Source organism: Plectropomus leopardus, chromosome 8 (assembly GCF_026936395.1).
Source record: "Plectropomus leopardus strain MGB_pleo_1.0 chromosome 8, ASM2693639v1, whole genome shotgun sequence".
Taxonomy (NCBI): domain Eukaryota; kingdom Metazoa; phylum Chordata; class Actinopteri; order Perciformes; family Serranidae; genus Plectropomus; species Plectropomus leopardus.
The window spans coordinates 11,344,187-11,361,017 of record NC_142183.1 but is presented as its reverse complement, the minus strand read 5'-3'; the positions used below and the strand labels follow the sequence as shown (position 1 = coordinate 11,361,017).

The following is a 16,831-nucleotide window of genomic DNA, read 5'->3' as shown; positions in this document are numbered from 1 at the left end:
TGCCTCAGATGCAATCACTCTTTAATGAGAGGCCTTTGCTTGTTCTTCTGTCCGTCAGCAACAATGCGTGCGTCATGTAAGTTGTTTTCCTTTAATACTTTAATATACCTTGCCACGGCACATTATTAGTTCATTCTTTTGTTTATTGTTAATAAATGTGTTTTCATATTACAGAGCTAGAACCACACACACACATTAAATACCTTTGCCTTTAAATAAACTGCTCGGCCTCAATGCCTGCTGCCTTTTTCTCCGGCTTTGTTCATATCATCTAAATCAATGCTAGTTTTTCTCCCCAACAAGGCCTATAAACATACAATACAATGAAAATAGTCAAGCAAAGTATATCAAAACTGTGCTTAAAATTTCCACCACTTATGTTCACTCACTATCTTGAAATTATGTTTTATTAAGTAACAATTTTGATCGAGAGTCTCCAAATTTGGCGTGCTTGGAGAAGATTGAAGACTTGCCATTTGCTAAGGCACAAAATTGATTGCCATGTACTTTGTTAATGTGGTAAAGTTATCAAGCAAAAATGACAGATAATTCTCTTCTTATATAAGAGTTTGCTGCTTCTCTCTGTTTTGTATCATTAAAAAACGCTATATTTTGGTTCTTTGGACTGTTGTTGTACACAAGAAAAACAATTAAGGGTAACAAACAAATTACCTGATAATGAAAATAATCTTTAGTTGCAGATTTGGATAAAACGTTTATTTATTGACACAAACACTTTAACAATTTTTACACACAGTAAGCTGTTTCTTAGCATGCTCATGTTAAACATAAGTGGATATTTTGGGTTACAACCAGATGGAATTGAACAGATTATTTTTGCTGAAATGGTTCTGGTGTTATTGCAGCAGCTGGTCAACATCTCGTCTCGTTACTGGAAATGTAAGCACACAGTTTTCTGGGTATTTGCTTGCAGGCATACTTCTTCCACTGATGAGTATTATTGGGAATATGGAGTGAAACTTGATGATGTCGGCCACAGAGTCAAACATCTGAGGAGAAATAAGATGTGAGCTTCGGTGAATATAATGAACAGAGTGGTTGTTGAGCTATCTTTTGAAAATTTGTCCACTCACATCATTTGATCGTTGTCCTGTGCCCAGGACGTACTTGCCAATGTTCTCGATGAACCGGATTTTTACATTGTAAACCTTCTTCTCATGGTACACAGCCAATACCAAGGGCTCACTGTTGGTGTTGACGGAGCAGTCTCGTACCAAAAATGCTCCATCCTAATGTGGTAAATGTGATCAAAAATAGATGAGCTATATTTGATAATTTTTGGATTTACTTCATACTAGAGGAGGTACAGTACCTTGTTTACCAGGTGTAAGGCGTGTTCTGCATCTGCTCGAGTACAAGCCCCGATATACCAGTCCTCACAGTATGTCTGCCAAATATTAGTGAAGTATTCAGAGAGTTTGCTTACTACAGGCACAAAAAGTAAAAGTATACACCAGGCAGAATGGCCATTTCACAAGAATATATATAACTGGTTTATAATTAGTGATGCATTAATGTGTACATCACTTTAGTGTTGCAGCTGCCAAAGATAAGGCTCTTGATTATTTTATATACTGACAGTCAGCAAATAGTAATATATCATGATTTATTATTTAATTTATAATCTAAATATGCTTTGTATATGTAATGCAGTAAAAAGTAAAATATTTGCCTGCAAAATGTAGTGGTGTAGAAGTATAACATAAAATGGAAATACTCAAGTTCAATGAAAATTGTCCATAAGTTGAGTACTTGAGTAAAGTTAATTCAACAACAGCCCAGTCACCAAATGAAAATGGTGTTGGCATTGTACATTTATGCAAACCATTAACATGTTGAACTTGCACATTTTATTCATATATTATCAATGTCTCTAATGTGATGTTGTATATGAGCTGACTTTGCCATTAGGAGGTGGAGGGTATGGTGGATGTCATGACACTTTGGCGAGATGCTCTCTAAGCTGCAGACCACTGTTCTGATCAACAAACAACAAAACTGGCTCTTTTTAAGCAAGTCCTTGCTGTGTATCAAGTGCCTTTATAGCCACCAAAAGTTGGTGTTTTTTAGCCACCTGTGGCCTTTTTTTCTAATGCGGATAGCACCATAAAAATATTTTTTTTTCTTTAGAGACATTGTTGCGATTCCAGCAGTAATAATGCCACTGAAACTGCTTTTTTTAAACAAATCCCAAACAGGATCTCTTTCTAACCATAACCAAATGTTTTTGGGGCCTAAACCTAAGCACACTTGTTGAAGTGAAATGTTCTAACATATCCGCGACATAATAACCAACAAATGTAATGTTATCTGTGGTTTGCAGAGATGTACAATGCCAGCATTTTCTGGCAATTGGGTTGTTGACTAAATATTATAGAGTTCAGTAAATAATGATTTTATAGACTTTGCTTTACCCTTATAGACTTTGCTTTACCCTGTAGCAGAGAGTATACCTGTTGAGGCTTTTCCATCGGAACAAAGTCATGGTGGTCAAAGTCTTCTTTAGTTTGAGGCCACTCGTGGTGATGACGTTTTGATGGCACCCTTTCTTTAAGATGATGTTAATGTTGACATATTCCATCATTAATGTATAATGTTGATGTTGATGATCTATAACATTACTTACCTAGATTTTGTTGTGACCTAAATAAAGGAAGACATAGCAAATCAGACATGGCATAGCTTGACATAATTGTCCTGAAAAGCATGAGAGATGAAAGTCGAACCTTGTTTCTATATCATGAGTTTCCAGATCCAGAGAATGTCTTTGATTGGCATGAAAAGATGAAGCACTTTCAGCATGCTTTTTTGAAGCACTTTCAGCATTTTGTAGATCTAAAAAAGACATTCAGCATTTTTACAACTGTCAGATGTTCAAATAAAAAATATTACATTCACTCTAAATTAGCTCTTACCTTTGGTATGTGAGCTGAATTCTGCCTATTAGAAGTAATATCATAAAAGATTAAAAACAAATCAACCCACAATGACAAAAAAGTTAAGGAGTCCTTTCTAATTAGGTTATGAGTTTGTGTAAAGTAATATAGTGTTGTCACAATTAGGGGTGTGAATCTTTCAGTATCTCAAGATTCAATTTCGATTTCGATTTTTGGGGTCAAGATTCGATTCAGAATCGCTTCTCGATTCAAAACGATTTCCAATTCAAAATCAATTTCCAAAAAAGTCCCATTGGTTTTTTTTTTTGGTGTATCCCATTATCTGTGCCATTCTGCAAGGCAGCTTCCATCTGTGATGATGCAGAGGGCCACATCACACTCCTGACACGTCAAAGAGGGGCCTGATTCTCCTGCCTGCTCCGCCTGCAGTGAACACAGGATTTACATCCATATAGGGCCCTGCTGCTTGTTACACTGTCTCCTGATTTACCCTTGTCTTATTATTATTATTATTATTATTATTATTATTATTATTATTATTATTATTGTCATTATAGGGGCTACCAGAGTTTATTCTAACGCAGGAGACGCTACCAATAACTGAGCGATAGCTACAATAGGATTAGGCCACTGACAGTGCAGTGTGCTCCAGATGACGTGTGGCATACGTAAGCGGATATAAAGCGTCGGATCGTTTTCCGATTGGTGGACAAGACCGAAACAAACCTCTGACCTTTCTCCAAAGGAACCATGGGAAACCAATATGGCGTTTAGCATCAATGCTAATGTACTTTTGTCATCGAAATATGGATAAAATATGGACGGAAGACACCCAATATCGGATCTATCACCATGTATTTATTGAACAAGGTCCCGCAAAACACCCGAGTTCGCAGGCTGGATACTGAGGCTTCTAAAAGAGCTACGATGCATCGGAGACATCCCTCTGAACGGCGCAGCCGGCAGCTTTCACCGGCGAAAACAGTAAGGCGATTCGACAAACGGTCTCAAAATTATTAAGACTTTTCTAAATGATAAAAATTTAAGAGGGTTAAGAATAATCGATGTAGGATTTTTTATAAAGAGAATCGAGATCCTTATGTGAATCGATTTCCCCCCACCCCTTGTAGCTAGTGCCTGTGTATTGATAATGTGAAAAAAAATGTAATGAAACAGTTTAAAATGCTCAGATTTGATATTTCTTGACAAATTGATATTTGAGACAACACTAGTTTAAGATAGAAGTAAATGATTATGAAAATAACATGGCTAAATCCCTATTGATTGGAAGAAAAGTTTGTGTCATGGCACCATGTAAACAACATAGTTTTAGGGTTACAGAAGTAGAAACTACCACTACCACTGACAAGACCAGCATGAGTCTGCTTATTTTCATTGTGAATTAGAAAATATCAGCGGGCATCACAGGCCAAATCTGCGAACTCACGGGTTGCAAGTTAAGTATTACTGGTATGGGAAAGTAAACAACTAACATAATAGATAAATAAATGGTACATACACAAGTGAGACCCAGGCAACAAGATCATGAAAAAAATCTGGCACAACATTTCTTAGGTGTAAAAATTATGCAGCATGTGTGAATACCTACCTTTTTGGTTGCTTTCTGTCCACTGAAATGGAAAAGAGTATTAGTTACACATAACATCACAATGTGCTTTATCAGACACAAATCCTTCCTGTGATAATATTTCTGACAGCAGATGGCGCCACTGCTACACTGTACAAACTTCAAACAAAGAGGGCGTCCTTTCCACTATTCACACAGAACAGAGGGTCCCAAGAAGGGCTTTTCTCATTTTTCTCCTCTTCCTCCTGTCTGACCTGAAAATCTCAAAAAAGGGTGTTTTAGCTCCTTTAATGCATCTCAAGGAGAGAAGAGAGAGGAGGCGTGGCCCTCAGGAGCCATGAGTGAGGATGCACAGGTGTATCCTCTGCAGAAGTCTTTTTCAGTGACTTTGGACACACAGCTGATGATGCAGCTATGCCACACGTCACATATAATTGATGTAGCTTTTAAGTTAATGGCTCAGGAGCATGGATATCTCATTTTATTAAATGCCTGTTTCCTTGACTCCTCGTGTCTCCTCCTTGCCTCCTCTGCTCTCATCTTAGATGAACACAAGAAGCGAAGGCAAGCAAAGTTAACAAGCATGTACAACTTAGAAGTGAGGGTCAAAGCCAGCTACAGCTTAATAAAACGGCAACAAGTGATGGTCTGACTTCTTGCTTTGTGTCCTGCAGTAAAACAGCACTCACTTTCTCCTGCAGGGTTCATGTACAGTCAGCGCAGGCAGGTGATTCACTAACTCCGAGATAAATGGTGGAGGTGATGGAGAGCACCTGGAAGTACAAAGGCTTCAGCTGTAAGTCCATTTATAACTATTTTAAAGTCAACAATGAATAACTTGAATAGTAGTGGAGTAAATTACCTGTGTGAGTGCTGTGATATTGAAGAGAGAAAAGTCATTAACTATTTTATGAGTTGCAATCATCACAATTATTTACACATCAGAATTAATGATACACTGAGCTGTAAGTGTTTACCTGGTCTCCTGGCGGCGCAGGTGCAGGCCTTTTATCTAAAAGAGCAACATGTGAATATATAAGCTGTCTCTGAGGCCAGACGGGAGTGAATGTGAGGAAAGTTAAGTCATCTTACCAAATCTGGCCTTTCTTCTGCTTGGTTTCAGGTCTCTATTTACCGTGGGAGCTGTGTTTAAAAAACACAGAATGTAGAAAAATAATCATGTGAAGAGAATATGTTTACTGGAGAAGTGCTCTTAAATACAATTTTGATATTCTGCCCCCTTTTCAGAGGGAAAGTTTACACTTTTTAGTAAACTGCAAGGCTGTAGGTAGTTTGCTTTAAACCGAAACATGAAGGGCCATAATTGACTTGAAAATCATCAGCTTAAGTATTACATGCTCATTTAAAATATATTAAGCCTTTAAAACCTGGAATGACATCAATTTTCTAATTTAACTGTATTTACAATTAACCATTAATGTTAATAATTTCATCATTGTATTATTTTTTAAAATATTATTTTGCTTTTGATTCATTTTATTAATTTATTTATTTATTGCTAAATTTCAGATGATTTTTTTATAGCTTATTGCATGCATCTTGTAACTTCTTTTTTTAAGTGTTTTTGGAAGAAATAACGGTGATGTGCTCGGGTTTTTAAGGGGTTAAAAAGCATTAAATGTGATTTCGAAAGCATGCAGATATAATAAACTGTGACAAATATCTGAGTCACATGCTTGACTGTGTTCAGTAGCTAGTTGTTACCTTGACTGTCTGGGGATTTATGCGAACACTGAAAAGACTGAACCGTGCCGTGAATGTGCATAAAATTAATACTGTGATCTCAAAGAGACTATGAAGCTGTGGTATGTGTATGTTTTCAGTACTATGAGTACTATGAGCAACACTTTCACATTCCTGAGTTGCCATTTAATTTAATGTTAATTCTTGAATGATGATGACAACCCTTTGTAACCACTGCTGAGCAGCAGCCTGTGGCCAAGTAAATATAAGTCTCTAAGTTGCAGAGAAAAGCAACTACCACATTTACTCAGGTAGTTGAGCCTTTTCTTTTAATGCCACTTAATACTTCTACTCTACTTCATCTCAGTAGAAAAATATCAGACTTTTTACCGTTCTACATTTGTAGAGTATATACCAGTACAGGTGAAATGATTGGTCAAGTAATCATTAGTCAATCGAAAGAAAACTAACTGAAGTTATTTTTTACGTAAAAACAAAAAGATTTCATGATTCCAGCTTCACAAATGTGAAGATTTGTTGCTTTTGCTTTAAGTAAGTGCAATAATTATCATGTACTGTATCTGTAATAATGTGGAGATTTGGACTGTTGGTTGGATGAAACAAATGTTGTGAAGGTGTTTTTGGGGCTCTTGATAATTGTCACAGAATTTATCAATATTTTCTCTCTTTTTGAAAAGCAAACAATCCTTCACTTAATAGAGAAAAAAATCACCAGTTGAATCCTTAATGGAAATAATCAGTAGCCACTAATAGTTCAAAATTAGCTCCACCTTAACCAAATGCAACCTAAAAAACATAACTTCAACAGTAACATTTGGCTTTTAAATGTATGTGTCATAATAATCTATAATACATAATAGTATAAAACTCTTAGGGGCCATTTTTGTTTAATTAGTGGTCAACAGATTATTGGCCTGGCCGATTATTGGGGCTGATATATGGCATTTTGCAGATTATCTATATGGGTATTTTATTTTAATGATCGCCAATAAAATTAATTAATTAGAAAGTCCAAACAAAGTGTCAGCATGGGAGGAACTTTTACTTTGTAAAAATTAAGGGAGCTATTTTTATTTACTTTTTTTTAAATTTAAATTTTCACTTGACTTATTGACACAACAATAAGTCAAGTTGCTGTATATGATGTTGAACATTTCAGTTTTTATTAAACATTTCATAAAAGTTTTGTTTTGGAGTTTGTTATATTCCAAATTTAAATATTGACATAAAGATTTTCATTTTTATTGTAAATGCATATCAATTCCAAATATCTGTTATCGGTCCTATTAACTACTAATAATCGGTATCTGCCCCGAAGAAATAATATCAGTCAACCCCTACTTTTGATACTTTAAGTGCATTTTCCCAATTATACATGCATACTTTTACTCAGACTAAGACTTTCATGTGTTATAGAGTATTTTCACTGTTTGATATAAGTACTCTTAATTAAGTTAACAATTTGTATACTTCCTCCATAGTTTATAACATCATTAGCTTCTTGTGGCAGGCCAAGTAAGACCACCACTATGTGTGTTAAGCACAATAATTAAAATTCAGATGATGGAAATTTGCATTTCTCTACCTGAAGTATGGGGGATTTCTCTCGGTGGGATGTTAGCGTTACCCTGATGGAGTGGAGAGCACACAAGCTATAAGCAGACATTTACAGCAGTGCAGTTGTAATTAAATTATTTATAGAAAACAAAAATCAGAAAGCTTACAGTGGCGAGTGATGAGAGGCTCTGAGCCGATGATGACCTTGGAAGATCCCTGTCTTGAAAGCAAAAAGAAGTTGTGATGCCCTCGCTCTTACAGTGATAGTAATGATAGTAGTTTCAGTAGTTCCAGTGTTAGTAGACACTTTAAACACTCCATGAGTTTGTATCATCGTTGTAACTCGGTCGTTGCCAGTCCCAGCAGTACGCTGCAGCAGCAGACTGTATTGATTACAGAGGGAGAACACTCCAAGTGTGAACAAATTTAAAAGCCACATTCAGTATAAAGTTGTAGACGTGCAGCTGTGAGGCCCCTGGCTGTGGGCCACATCCATGCAGGAGAGTAAAGGGAGTCTATTCACACTACATGCTTCCCTCTCTCCCCCTTCGGCTCCTGGATAATTGTAATCTCCCGCAGTCTGACTCAGCCAACAGATGGCCCTGGAGACCCACTGGCAGATCATGCTCACTCAGCATGAGCTTTCTCTCTCTCTCTCTCTCTCTGATACACTCCGCTTTCATTCTCACTACAGTTTGCGGTGGAGCTAGTTATTTTTGTGCCTGCACTTCACTCAGCTTCATTCTAATTATGTTCACCAGAGCTATTCTGTGTAGGAAAATGAAACAAAATCACTCTCATTTTGTCAACTACAATGCAGACACATGTTTAAGTTGAAATTTGGGACTTAAAGTAAAAAATTTTTTTTTTGAAATATGGTTTATGAGCTATCTATGAATTTTACATGAACTATCTATGCATTTTATGTGCTATATTTGAAGGGAGAGTTCATTCCTCAATCAAAAAAAACATTTTTTTTCTATCCTTAAACGTAGTGTTATTTATCAGTCTAGATCATTTTGGAGTGAGTTTTGGAGTGTTGGAGATATCAGCTGTCCAAATGTCTGCCTTTTCTTATTTATAATAGAATTAGACGGCACTTGGATTGTGGTGCCCAAAACACCAAAAATAATTGTATTTATTTATTTATTAACTCAGTAGCAATGTCTCTCTCCACAAATCATGACCTGGTTACTCAAGATAATCCACAGACCTTGTTGTGAGCATTTTCATGGAGGAACTATTTTCTTTCTACCGTACTACACCCACCAACCGTATCACTGCGCTGAAGGAAGCGTGCATCTACTTGTGGACTAGAGTCTCGAGCTTATGATAGCACAAGGTGTAAACATTAATGGCATCCATCTCTGCTGAGCTGTAACATTAGCCAGCTCAGTGGTGCTATGTGAGCTAGCAGTAGATATAACTACCATAAGTGGCACTTATACCTTTAATTTCATTATTGACATTTGAGTTGAATTAAATAATGCTTTGAGTGTCTTTTGCTAATTAATGTTAATGTAATGACTGCATTTTTGTGTAATAAAAGCCCGTAAAATGAGACAAACGCCTTGTGTCCGTGGCTGAACTGGAGGGGAGCAGCTACAGTAGATGTTTCCCTCTGTGCGACGATGGGGTGGGCAGGTGTAGTTTGGTACAAAGAAAATAGTTCCTCCATGAAACTGCTCACAAGGTCTGTGGATTATCTTGAGTTACTGTGTCATGATTTCTGGAAATAGGCATTACTGTTGAGTTTTTCCAGTTGTTTATTTTTATTTTTTTATTTGGTGCTTTGAGCACCTCAAGCTGAGTGCCATCTAGTTCCACGATATTGGAGAGAAGGCAGACATCTCTACGGTTGATATCTACTACACTCACTAACTCGCACCTAAACAATCTTGATGGATAAATAGTATAGTAGTATAATATTGATTGTGGGTGAACTGTCCCTGTAAGGCAGACAGCAGTAATGACAACTTGACAGGTGGCGACAAATAGTAAAGGTCAGATTCGCTCAATCTAAGTCTCATCCCACTCAGTGACCAATATGGCAACTTTGTGGTTGCACTGTTTTTCACCCAGCTTTAATGTAAACAAGGTTAAACAAACAGAAACAAAACTTGACTTCGACATTTGTGAGGATTAAATGAAACTAAACCCACGCTACATTCTACGTAAGCAAAACTGGAAAAAGCTCAGTGAAAGTGAAAGTGTTGTCTTTTCTACCTGCATACTCTCTCTCATCATTTATAGGCCTCGCAGGAAGTATGTGCACATTTAGCACTTCCTCCTGGTCATCCACCACATCGTACTCAGACTCTGCAACGTTATTATGGTTACCACATCTTTGATTTCTGTTCCTGCCTGTCCTGTTGCGATTCTGTGGAGAGGAAATGGCAGTTGATTAAAATTTGAGATACTAAATGTACAAAAGACAAAATTCATCTCAGTTTTTAACACTTTTTAGTGGAAACAAATGTGCTAATCTGCTTTAAAAAATAATGAAATCAGTAAACTTGAAATCACCTTTGAGTCTTGCTGCTTCTTGCTCATTACGTGCTGTAACATACAGTTCTATATTCTTAGGAGACAGCTAGTGTTACATCTTTTAGACATTTACAACACTGATAAGCACAGGAAGATATAATGAGGTGTTGCAGCATAATCCACCCCCTGTCTCTGAGGGATTTCCTTTTTAAAGCTTTATAGTCACACAAACACTAACGCACACACAACCAGTCACAGAAAAAAATGACAGTCTGTGACACAGTGTTAAATAATTACAATTGTCTATTTTTGTTTATGTTCATGGCAAATGACACAAAGGGCTTTATGACTGTGTATTTTAGTGCACATGTGGTGAAGCTGGAGAAACAGGTGAGATTAGGATGAATATATTATCAATGGGTGCATCAATCAGGGCCAATCACACCAGCTTCTCTCATTCAATTTAAAAGCAATGTGCTTCACATCAGAAGAGGCTCTTTTGTAATGAAGAAGAGAGTCCAGATTGGCTTTTCCCCGAGAGGAAATTGATGTTTTTGTCCAGCAGGCGCAGTGTCACCATGAATATGTCGCCTAAGGCTGGAAATATCTCTTTTTGGAAGCTCAGGTTCCATTGGTTTCAGGCGTTATGATGAATCCCGAAAGTTTATTTTGAAAGACAATGATTTATACAATAACCACATGTTTGTCTGTGTATGTGCACAAACTGTGGACTTTTCAAAATAGAGCAGAAGTTCTAGTTCTTATATTGCAAAAGGTGGCGGGATAAGATTGACTAAAAATACCCCTTAGGATATTTTCACATCAAGATTTTGACTTCACAAAAATTGCAATGTCTAATATAACTGTCCCTAGTTGGCTGAAAGCATTAGAATGAATTGGCCCATGCTGTAAATATCCTGTGATGTATTTGAGGTTAATTTGTTATAATATGATGTTGTTATGTTTAAATTACAGCCAAGTGCAATTAGAACTTGCTGTCAGGGCCACTTTCTCACATTAGCAATGCTTGTAAAATAGTTGAAGTTTTAGCAATTTACTAAAAATATTCCTCAGACCTTGTATACTCCTATTGAGCACATTCTTGCCCAGTGTGCTGAGAATGTCTAACTCATCTCTCTATTTAAAGGCTGCAGATGGAACAGGCACACTTGCAGATGGCTACGGGGATCTAATCAACCAAAAGAGACGGCTGTCACCATCCTGCCTGCAGATGACAGTTACTGGTAGGGGAAAAATAATTTTTTAAACCCAGTATAGACTCTGACTAGCAGCATTTCTGCATTTATGACTTAGAATTTTTATTTCTGATGACTATATGAACTTTGCCTTGTTAAAGTCAGAGCATTACAAGGGCATAACCTCAAAGGAATTCATGTGATTTTGGAAAGTGGATGCGAGGGAGTACAACGTCAGAAAAATGATGAAAAAAAACCCCACTTTACACTTTGTGTTGTTACTCTGTTCTGCATTTATGAAAAGTGTCGTGAGGTAACGATGCATAGAAAGTACATTTTGAAAACTATCTGAAGGGGATGGCAGGTTGTCATCAATGCTGTTTCACTGTCGCAGCTAAGTGTATAGTGTGCAGTGCATATTAAGGGTGGTTGGAAAAAAAACACAGCATAATATTGCAATATTTCGCAATTATTGTTTTTTTTTATTATATTTAATTTAATTTATTAGCACACAAGATTAGGTAAAAGCTAATAGATAATGAAATAGTAGATAATAACAAACATAACAAGAATTGTGCAGGAGAGGTAAAGAAAACCCAAAGGGGCTTATAGTAAAAACCTCCCCTCTAGAGTTTACAGTTCATTCAAATACTAATGGTAATTTTCTCCCTACCATGACAAGTTAGCTGCAGAGAGAGGCAAGAGGCACTATTATATTATATAAATTATTCATTTTAAAAATACAAATTCAACTTTTGGTTGCCTACAAGAATGATGAAATCAATGTCTTTTAAGTCCACCTGACACATATTGATGCAATATAAATAGCTGAAGTGAGATAAACAGACTTCAAACTTCATTTTAAATAAAAACAGATGTTAACAAAGTTTTTCCTAAATTAGCGTTTGAAATAAGGTAATAAATTGCAATATATCGCAAGATACATTATTGCAATACTGAGCAGATCACAAATCATTTAAATAATATTGTATCTTAATAATATCAAATTGGGGTGCCTCTTGTGATTCCGATCTTTTGGAAATATACAGTACATTTAATATTCATAACCACAATAAGACATTTATGTGGAGTGAAATATGACTGTTCCATTAAAATTAGCAATATTTAAGTTATTTATCTAATGAGTTTCAATGAATTTAAGAGATGATTATGATTTTAATCAGTAAGACTAAATAAATTAAAATATATTTTCATAATTAACTTCTTAAGGAACATTAATGCAACCTAAAACAAAAGTAATGAATCATAGTAAAAATACAGAGAGTGTCCCTGCATTGTTCCTTTGTGCACTAACAATGACAGAGCAGAATCATAGTCTTTCCTCATTGCTGTGCTAAAAGGTAATTACACAGGGGGGCTGCAAACTCCCAAAGCTTCCCCTGGGAACATTCATGTGGAACCGTAAGGGAAACGCTGTGGATACGGGCGCAATAACTCACCATTATCACAGCAGACTCATGGCTGTTGCCTCTCTCTGCAGCTAACGAGGGGCTGAAACAATATGAAAAACATCATTAGTTTAATGTTCTGCAAAAGAATCTGGCCTTCCAACACAATTTGTCCTTGGACTTTCCTCAACAGTTACACATGCAGCAGAGTGACGTCTTCATATACAACTAAACAGAGCTGTTTGTGGCCCCTGGCGGGTCTCTCTTCAGTTTGTTGATCTGAGTTTTAACAATCAGTGGAAAGAAACTATATCTGAATTTACTGTGAAAAACCTTCATTAAAATAACAAAGATTTATTATTTTATTTTTTTAATCAAGAAGGACAGATGCCTCTTAAACATGGAAACATATGAATTTAAAAAAATCAGATATATCTTGTTAATCAACATCCCACTGAGCCTCCGGGATTAGTCAGTCATTGTGATATGATTAAAATTAAGTCTCTCGTAAGAACAACGGCTTGTTCGTAAAATCTGAATTATCACTGAAAATTATCACAAAAAAATATCCTGATTAAGCTGTTTTAAGAGGGAAAAAAACTTCACACGATGCTTTTGCTTTTACAACTTTAGATAAAATAACTTAATAAAATAAAAAGTCATACATCATTTATCATCATATCATATATCAATATAGAATTATGGTAGAGAAGATCCTCACCATATATATAACAGTTGGTTTGTTTACTTTGTGGTGATTTTTTCAGTTTTGTCAAAATTTAATTGTTTACTTATGACATGATAGCGAGACTTTGTATAATCATTGAGACAACACAGGGTCCCTCTTTCAAAGTAAAACCTTCTTTTATTAACAATAAAACACATCCTGTTTGGTCTAATACAGTCAGAGGTTTTGCAACTACAGCTTTACTTGGTCTTGTATGAATAGTGGCTTAAGGTTGTTAATATTAGTTAATGTTTGTTGAGATATAGCTTACTGGTTATAGACCTTTTCTAACTTGATAACATAAACGTTCTGAATGAGTCCCTCTGTATTTTGTGTTGCCGTGTTTGTTAATGCAATAGCTGGCAGGAAGTAAACGGGCCAGAGCTGTTCTCCTAGCAACAGAATAGCAAAGACAAGGCTTATAGATTACTGAGCACCACAGTCTCATAGTTGTCACTTGTGGTCACAGTCGTTGCCGTTGTGCAAAAGTTGCATAGTTTTAAGAGAGCACAGCAATTAATGTAATTTATTCTGCCAAGAGATAAAGTAAAGTGTCATCAGTGTAGTGTAGAAAATATATGCTGCCAGTATATTATATGACATTACACAACAAATTCAGTCAGAGATACAAAGCTATCGTTAGTCTCAGGGAGTTTTATGATTGCTCGAGCCAATAAGTGCCACTAGAGGTTGGATTTAGAAGTTTCACATAACAAAAAAGCAAGGTGCCAGTGGAGGAAGATGAAATATTGCACCTTTAAAAGGAGGCAGCATTTAAGACACTGGTTGTCTGCCATTGTATACATCCCAACATGTTGATGGAGTATTCTTTTAACAATTTTCACTATATGTTACTGTTGATCATAAAATATTACAGATTTTTTCTGTTCCGCTGTTGTTTGTCACTTTCAACCACGTTACTCTGTCCCCCCGATCTCAGATGATACTACTGTGTCATCTGTATTCATAAGCTTTCAGAAAACGCGCACAAATATGGACGAAATGTATGCAAAGTACAGACAGAAGGCTTCTTCTCTCTCTCCGTTTCTGTCTCCTTTTCCGTCTTTGTCTCTATCGCTGTCTCTGTATCTAACATTTAGCATAAATCAGTCGTCAGAGTAGAGGTTTTACAAAGACATTACCTACTAACAGTGTCAAACGTTTGACTTAATTTATGTGGGTGTAGCACCTTATTACTCAATGTCTCAGTAATCACCTCAGATTATCTCACTGTAAGTGAAGGGTTAAATGCTAGTTTTATCACCTTCTGTTCTTTTTATATTTAACCTACCAGCTAGGTGAAGAAAATTAAAATTGGTTTGTCTATCAAGACTATTAAGTTATTAACAGCTGCAGATTTATATGTGCTGATGGTCAACAAAACTGTGAAAGTAGCTTTCACACTTGTGACAATACATATATTTATTTACCTACTTTTTACGCTTATATTGGGTTATTTTTGGATAGTGTAAACAAAATGCCAGACTTTTAGTGCTCCACAGGAATATCACAGAGTCATGAGTAATTGTTTTGTCTTGATCTGAATCTGAATTGCAAAAAGAAGACTGATGCATGGGTCTTAGTCACATATCCTCCACTTATCCAACATTTGAGTTTTTTATGACACATAATCAATTTTAAAATCATGTTTTCAGTGAGAGAGGCAACGAGAGGAAAAGAAACAATCAATCACTCTTTGATTGGCAGGTTTTTATCTTTGAATCCCTTTGGCTGTGAAAGAAAACAAAACAGGAAGCAGGAACGAAACTTACCTAAAATAGAAGTTAGGACATTTAAGCGAGGCTCAAGGATTGTGAAAATGCCATGAGACATAACCGGCTACCAACTCACAGTCCCAAAAGGGAGATTCAAACTCAGTATTGGATTTGGCAGTGTGGTCCAACACTCAGCAGGGCCGTCTGTCTACTTAGCAGAGCTTACCGGGCCATGGGAAGTGGTGTTGGATGAGACGTATGAAAAGGAAGGAGATTAGATACTTGGAGCTCACGTCTGAGGTTGAGCAGTTAGTCTGGAAAATAAACTTCTGCCCCATGGAAATTGGGTGCAGAGGATTTGTGGCAACTCAAACCACCAGACTACTTAAGGATTTGTGACCTGGCTTTGCTTCTGGCGTCAAGAAACTATCAACTGCGGAGAGCGAGAAAAAGCTCAGTCTGAGGAGAGAAACAATATCAAGAGGGATCAAACTAGGACATACTGTAACTTGTTTTTCATAACATGTTACTCACTATTGGTAAAAATATTTTCTTGGTGCTGACAGATATTCATGTGTTTAATTAGCCATCTGCTTGTTTGTTTTGTGGTGGTAAATGTATTGACACGTCTTTTTAAAGCCAGAGTTGTATGGTATTTGTGCAGCTATTTTAGAGCTAATACTACTAGCAAATTAACAACAATAAATGTGTTTCTTTAATCATTGCAGTGGAGATATTTAAGCTATTATTTAGAGCAAACACAAAGTAGTTTAAATGAATCATCAGCATTGTGTGCAACCACAGCGATGAATTTTGTGCTTTTTTTGCAGAAGGAGCCTGATTTACATTAAAGCTCATAATGAGCGCTCATGCATAACGCTTATAAGTAACCTTAAATCTAAAATCTAAAAGCAAGTGGTGACTGAATTTTAAACTAAAGCAGGATTCTGAACTCTGGCAGGAAATACTGCATTTCAAAGCTTCCCTCTTTGTATTTGTATCTATTTTTAGAACAAAGCTACTTTTTACTGCTTTTGTACACAATCACAAATACAAAAGTTCCTTACCTTTTCAGAAGACTTTCACAACAAGCACACCTGCCTCAGTGGGTGTTCAGCAATTTCTGCCTATCTGGTTGAATGTATTTGGTTACAAGAACAGATAGTCTGCAGTTTTTTTCTTTCTGTCCCCCCCACACAAACACACACAGAAACACCTGGGCTGCCTCGAGACTGACTGTCGGCGTTAAACAGCCCACTGCAGTAACCCAAAATAACTTCCTGTGTGGTGAATAACTGGCCTATAACCAGAGGTCTTCACTGATGTTTTAGACAGTAAAAGGTTTGTTAGGGGAGGGCTTCCTCTGCATCTTTGACCTGATTTCAAACAATTTGTGAAAACATTGTGCTCTGCAGTAACCTATTCATATACAACATGAAAAGTAGTTGGATTAAGAGCTTTAACCTCAATGTTTTCTATGTTGGCTTTTGCTGTGTAGCATTGACAACT

General features: G+C 36.5%; 1 protein-coding gene across 5 annotated transcripts; it reads right to left on the bottom strand.

Moving 5' to 3' along the window:
- Positions 1–702: 702 nt before the first annotated feature.
- Positions 703–16,613, bottom strand: clnk (cytokine-dependent hematopoietic cell linker). 5 transcript variants are annotated; one of them, XM_088080885.1, is made up of 17 exons: positions 16,390–16,590; positions 12,932–12,983; positions 10,015–10,168; positions 7,956–8,008; positions 7,817–7,883; positions 5,599–5,649; positions 5,484–5,518; positions 5,369–5,379; positions 5,196–5,279; positions 4,528–4,549; positions 2,937–2,961; positions 2,748–2,856; positions 2,648–2,664; positions 2,475–2,569; positions 1,343–1,408; positions 1,095–1,250; positions 703–1,010 (listed from the first exon to the last, which is right to left on the bottom strand). In XM_088080885.1, the coding sequence occupies exons 2-17, from the start codon at positions 12,932–12,934 to the stop codon at positions 858–860; spliced, it is 1,101 nt and encodes a 366-aa protein (XP_087937011.1). In that variant the 5' UTR covers positions 12,935–12,983; positions 16,390–16,590; the 3' UTR covers positions 703–857. The 5 variants fall into 5 exon arrangements, 4 of the variants coding, with proteins under 4 accessions (XP_087937011.1, XP_087937010.1, XP_042349781.1 ...); XM_088080884.1 differs by having other exon boundaries at positions 1,334–1,408; positions 16,390–16,587; XM_042493847.2 differs by having other exon boundaries at positions 1,334–1,408; positions 7,817–7,859; positions 16,390–16,584.
- Positions 16,614–16,831: the final 218 nt, after the last annotated feature.

Excerpts from the sequence above, each read along its gene's own strand:
- clnk (XM_088080884.1), bottom strand. Across the intron at positions 7,884-7,955 it reads GCCTCTCATCACTCGCCACT|CTTGTGTGCTCTCCACTCCA; the intron begins GTAAGCTTTCTG and ends GTCTGCTTATAG. Across the intron at positions 1,251-1,333 it reads CCTTACACCTGGTAAACAAG|GATGGAGCATTTTTGGTACG; the intron begins GTACTGTACCTC and ends TTACCACATTAG.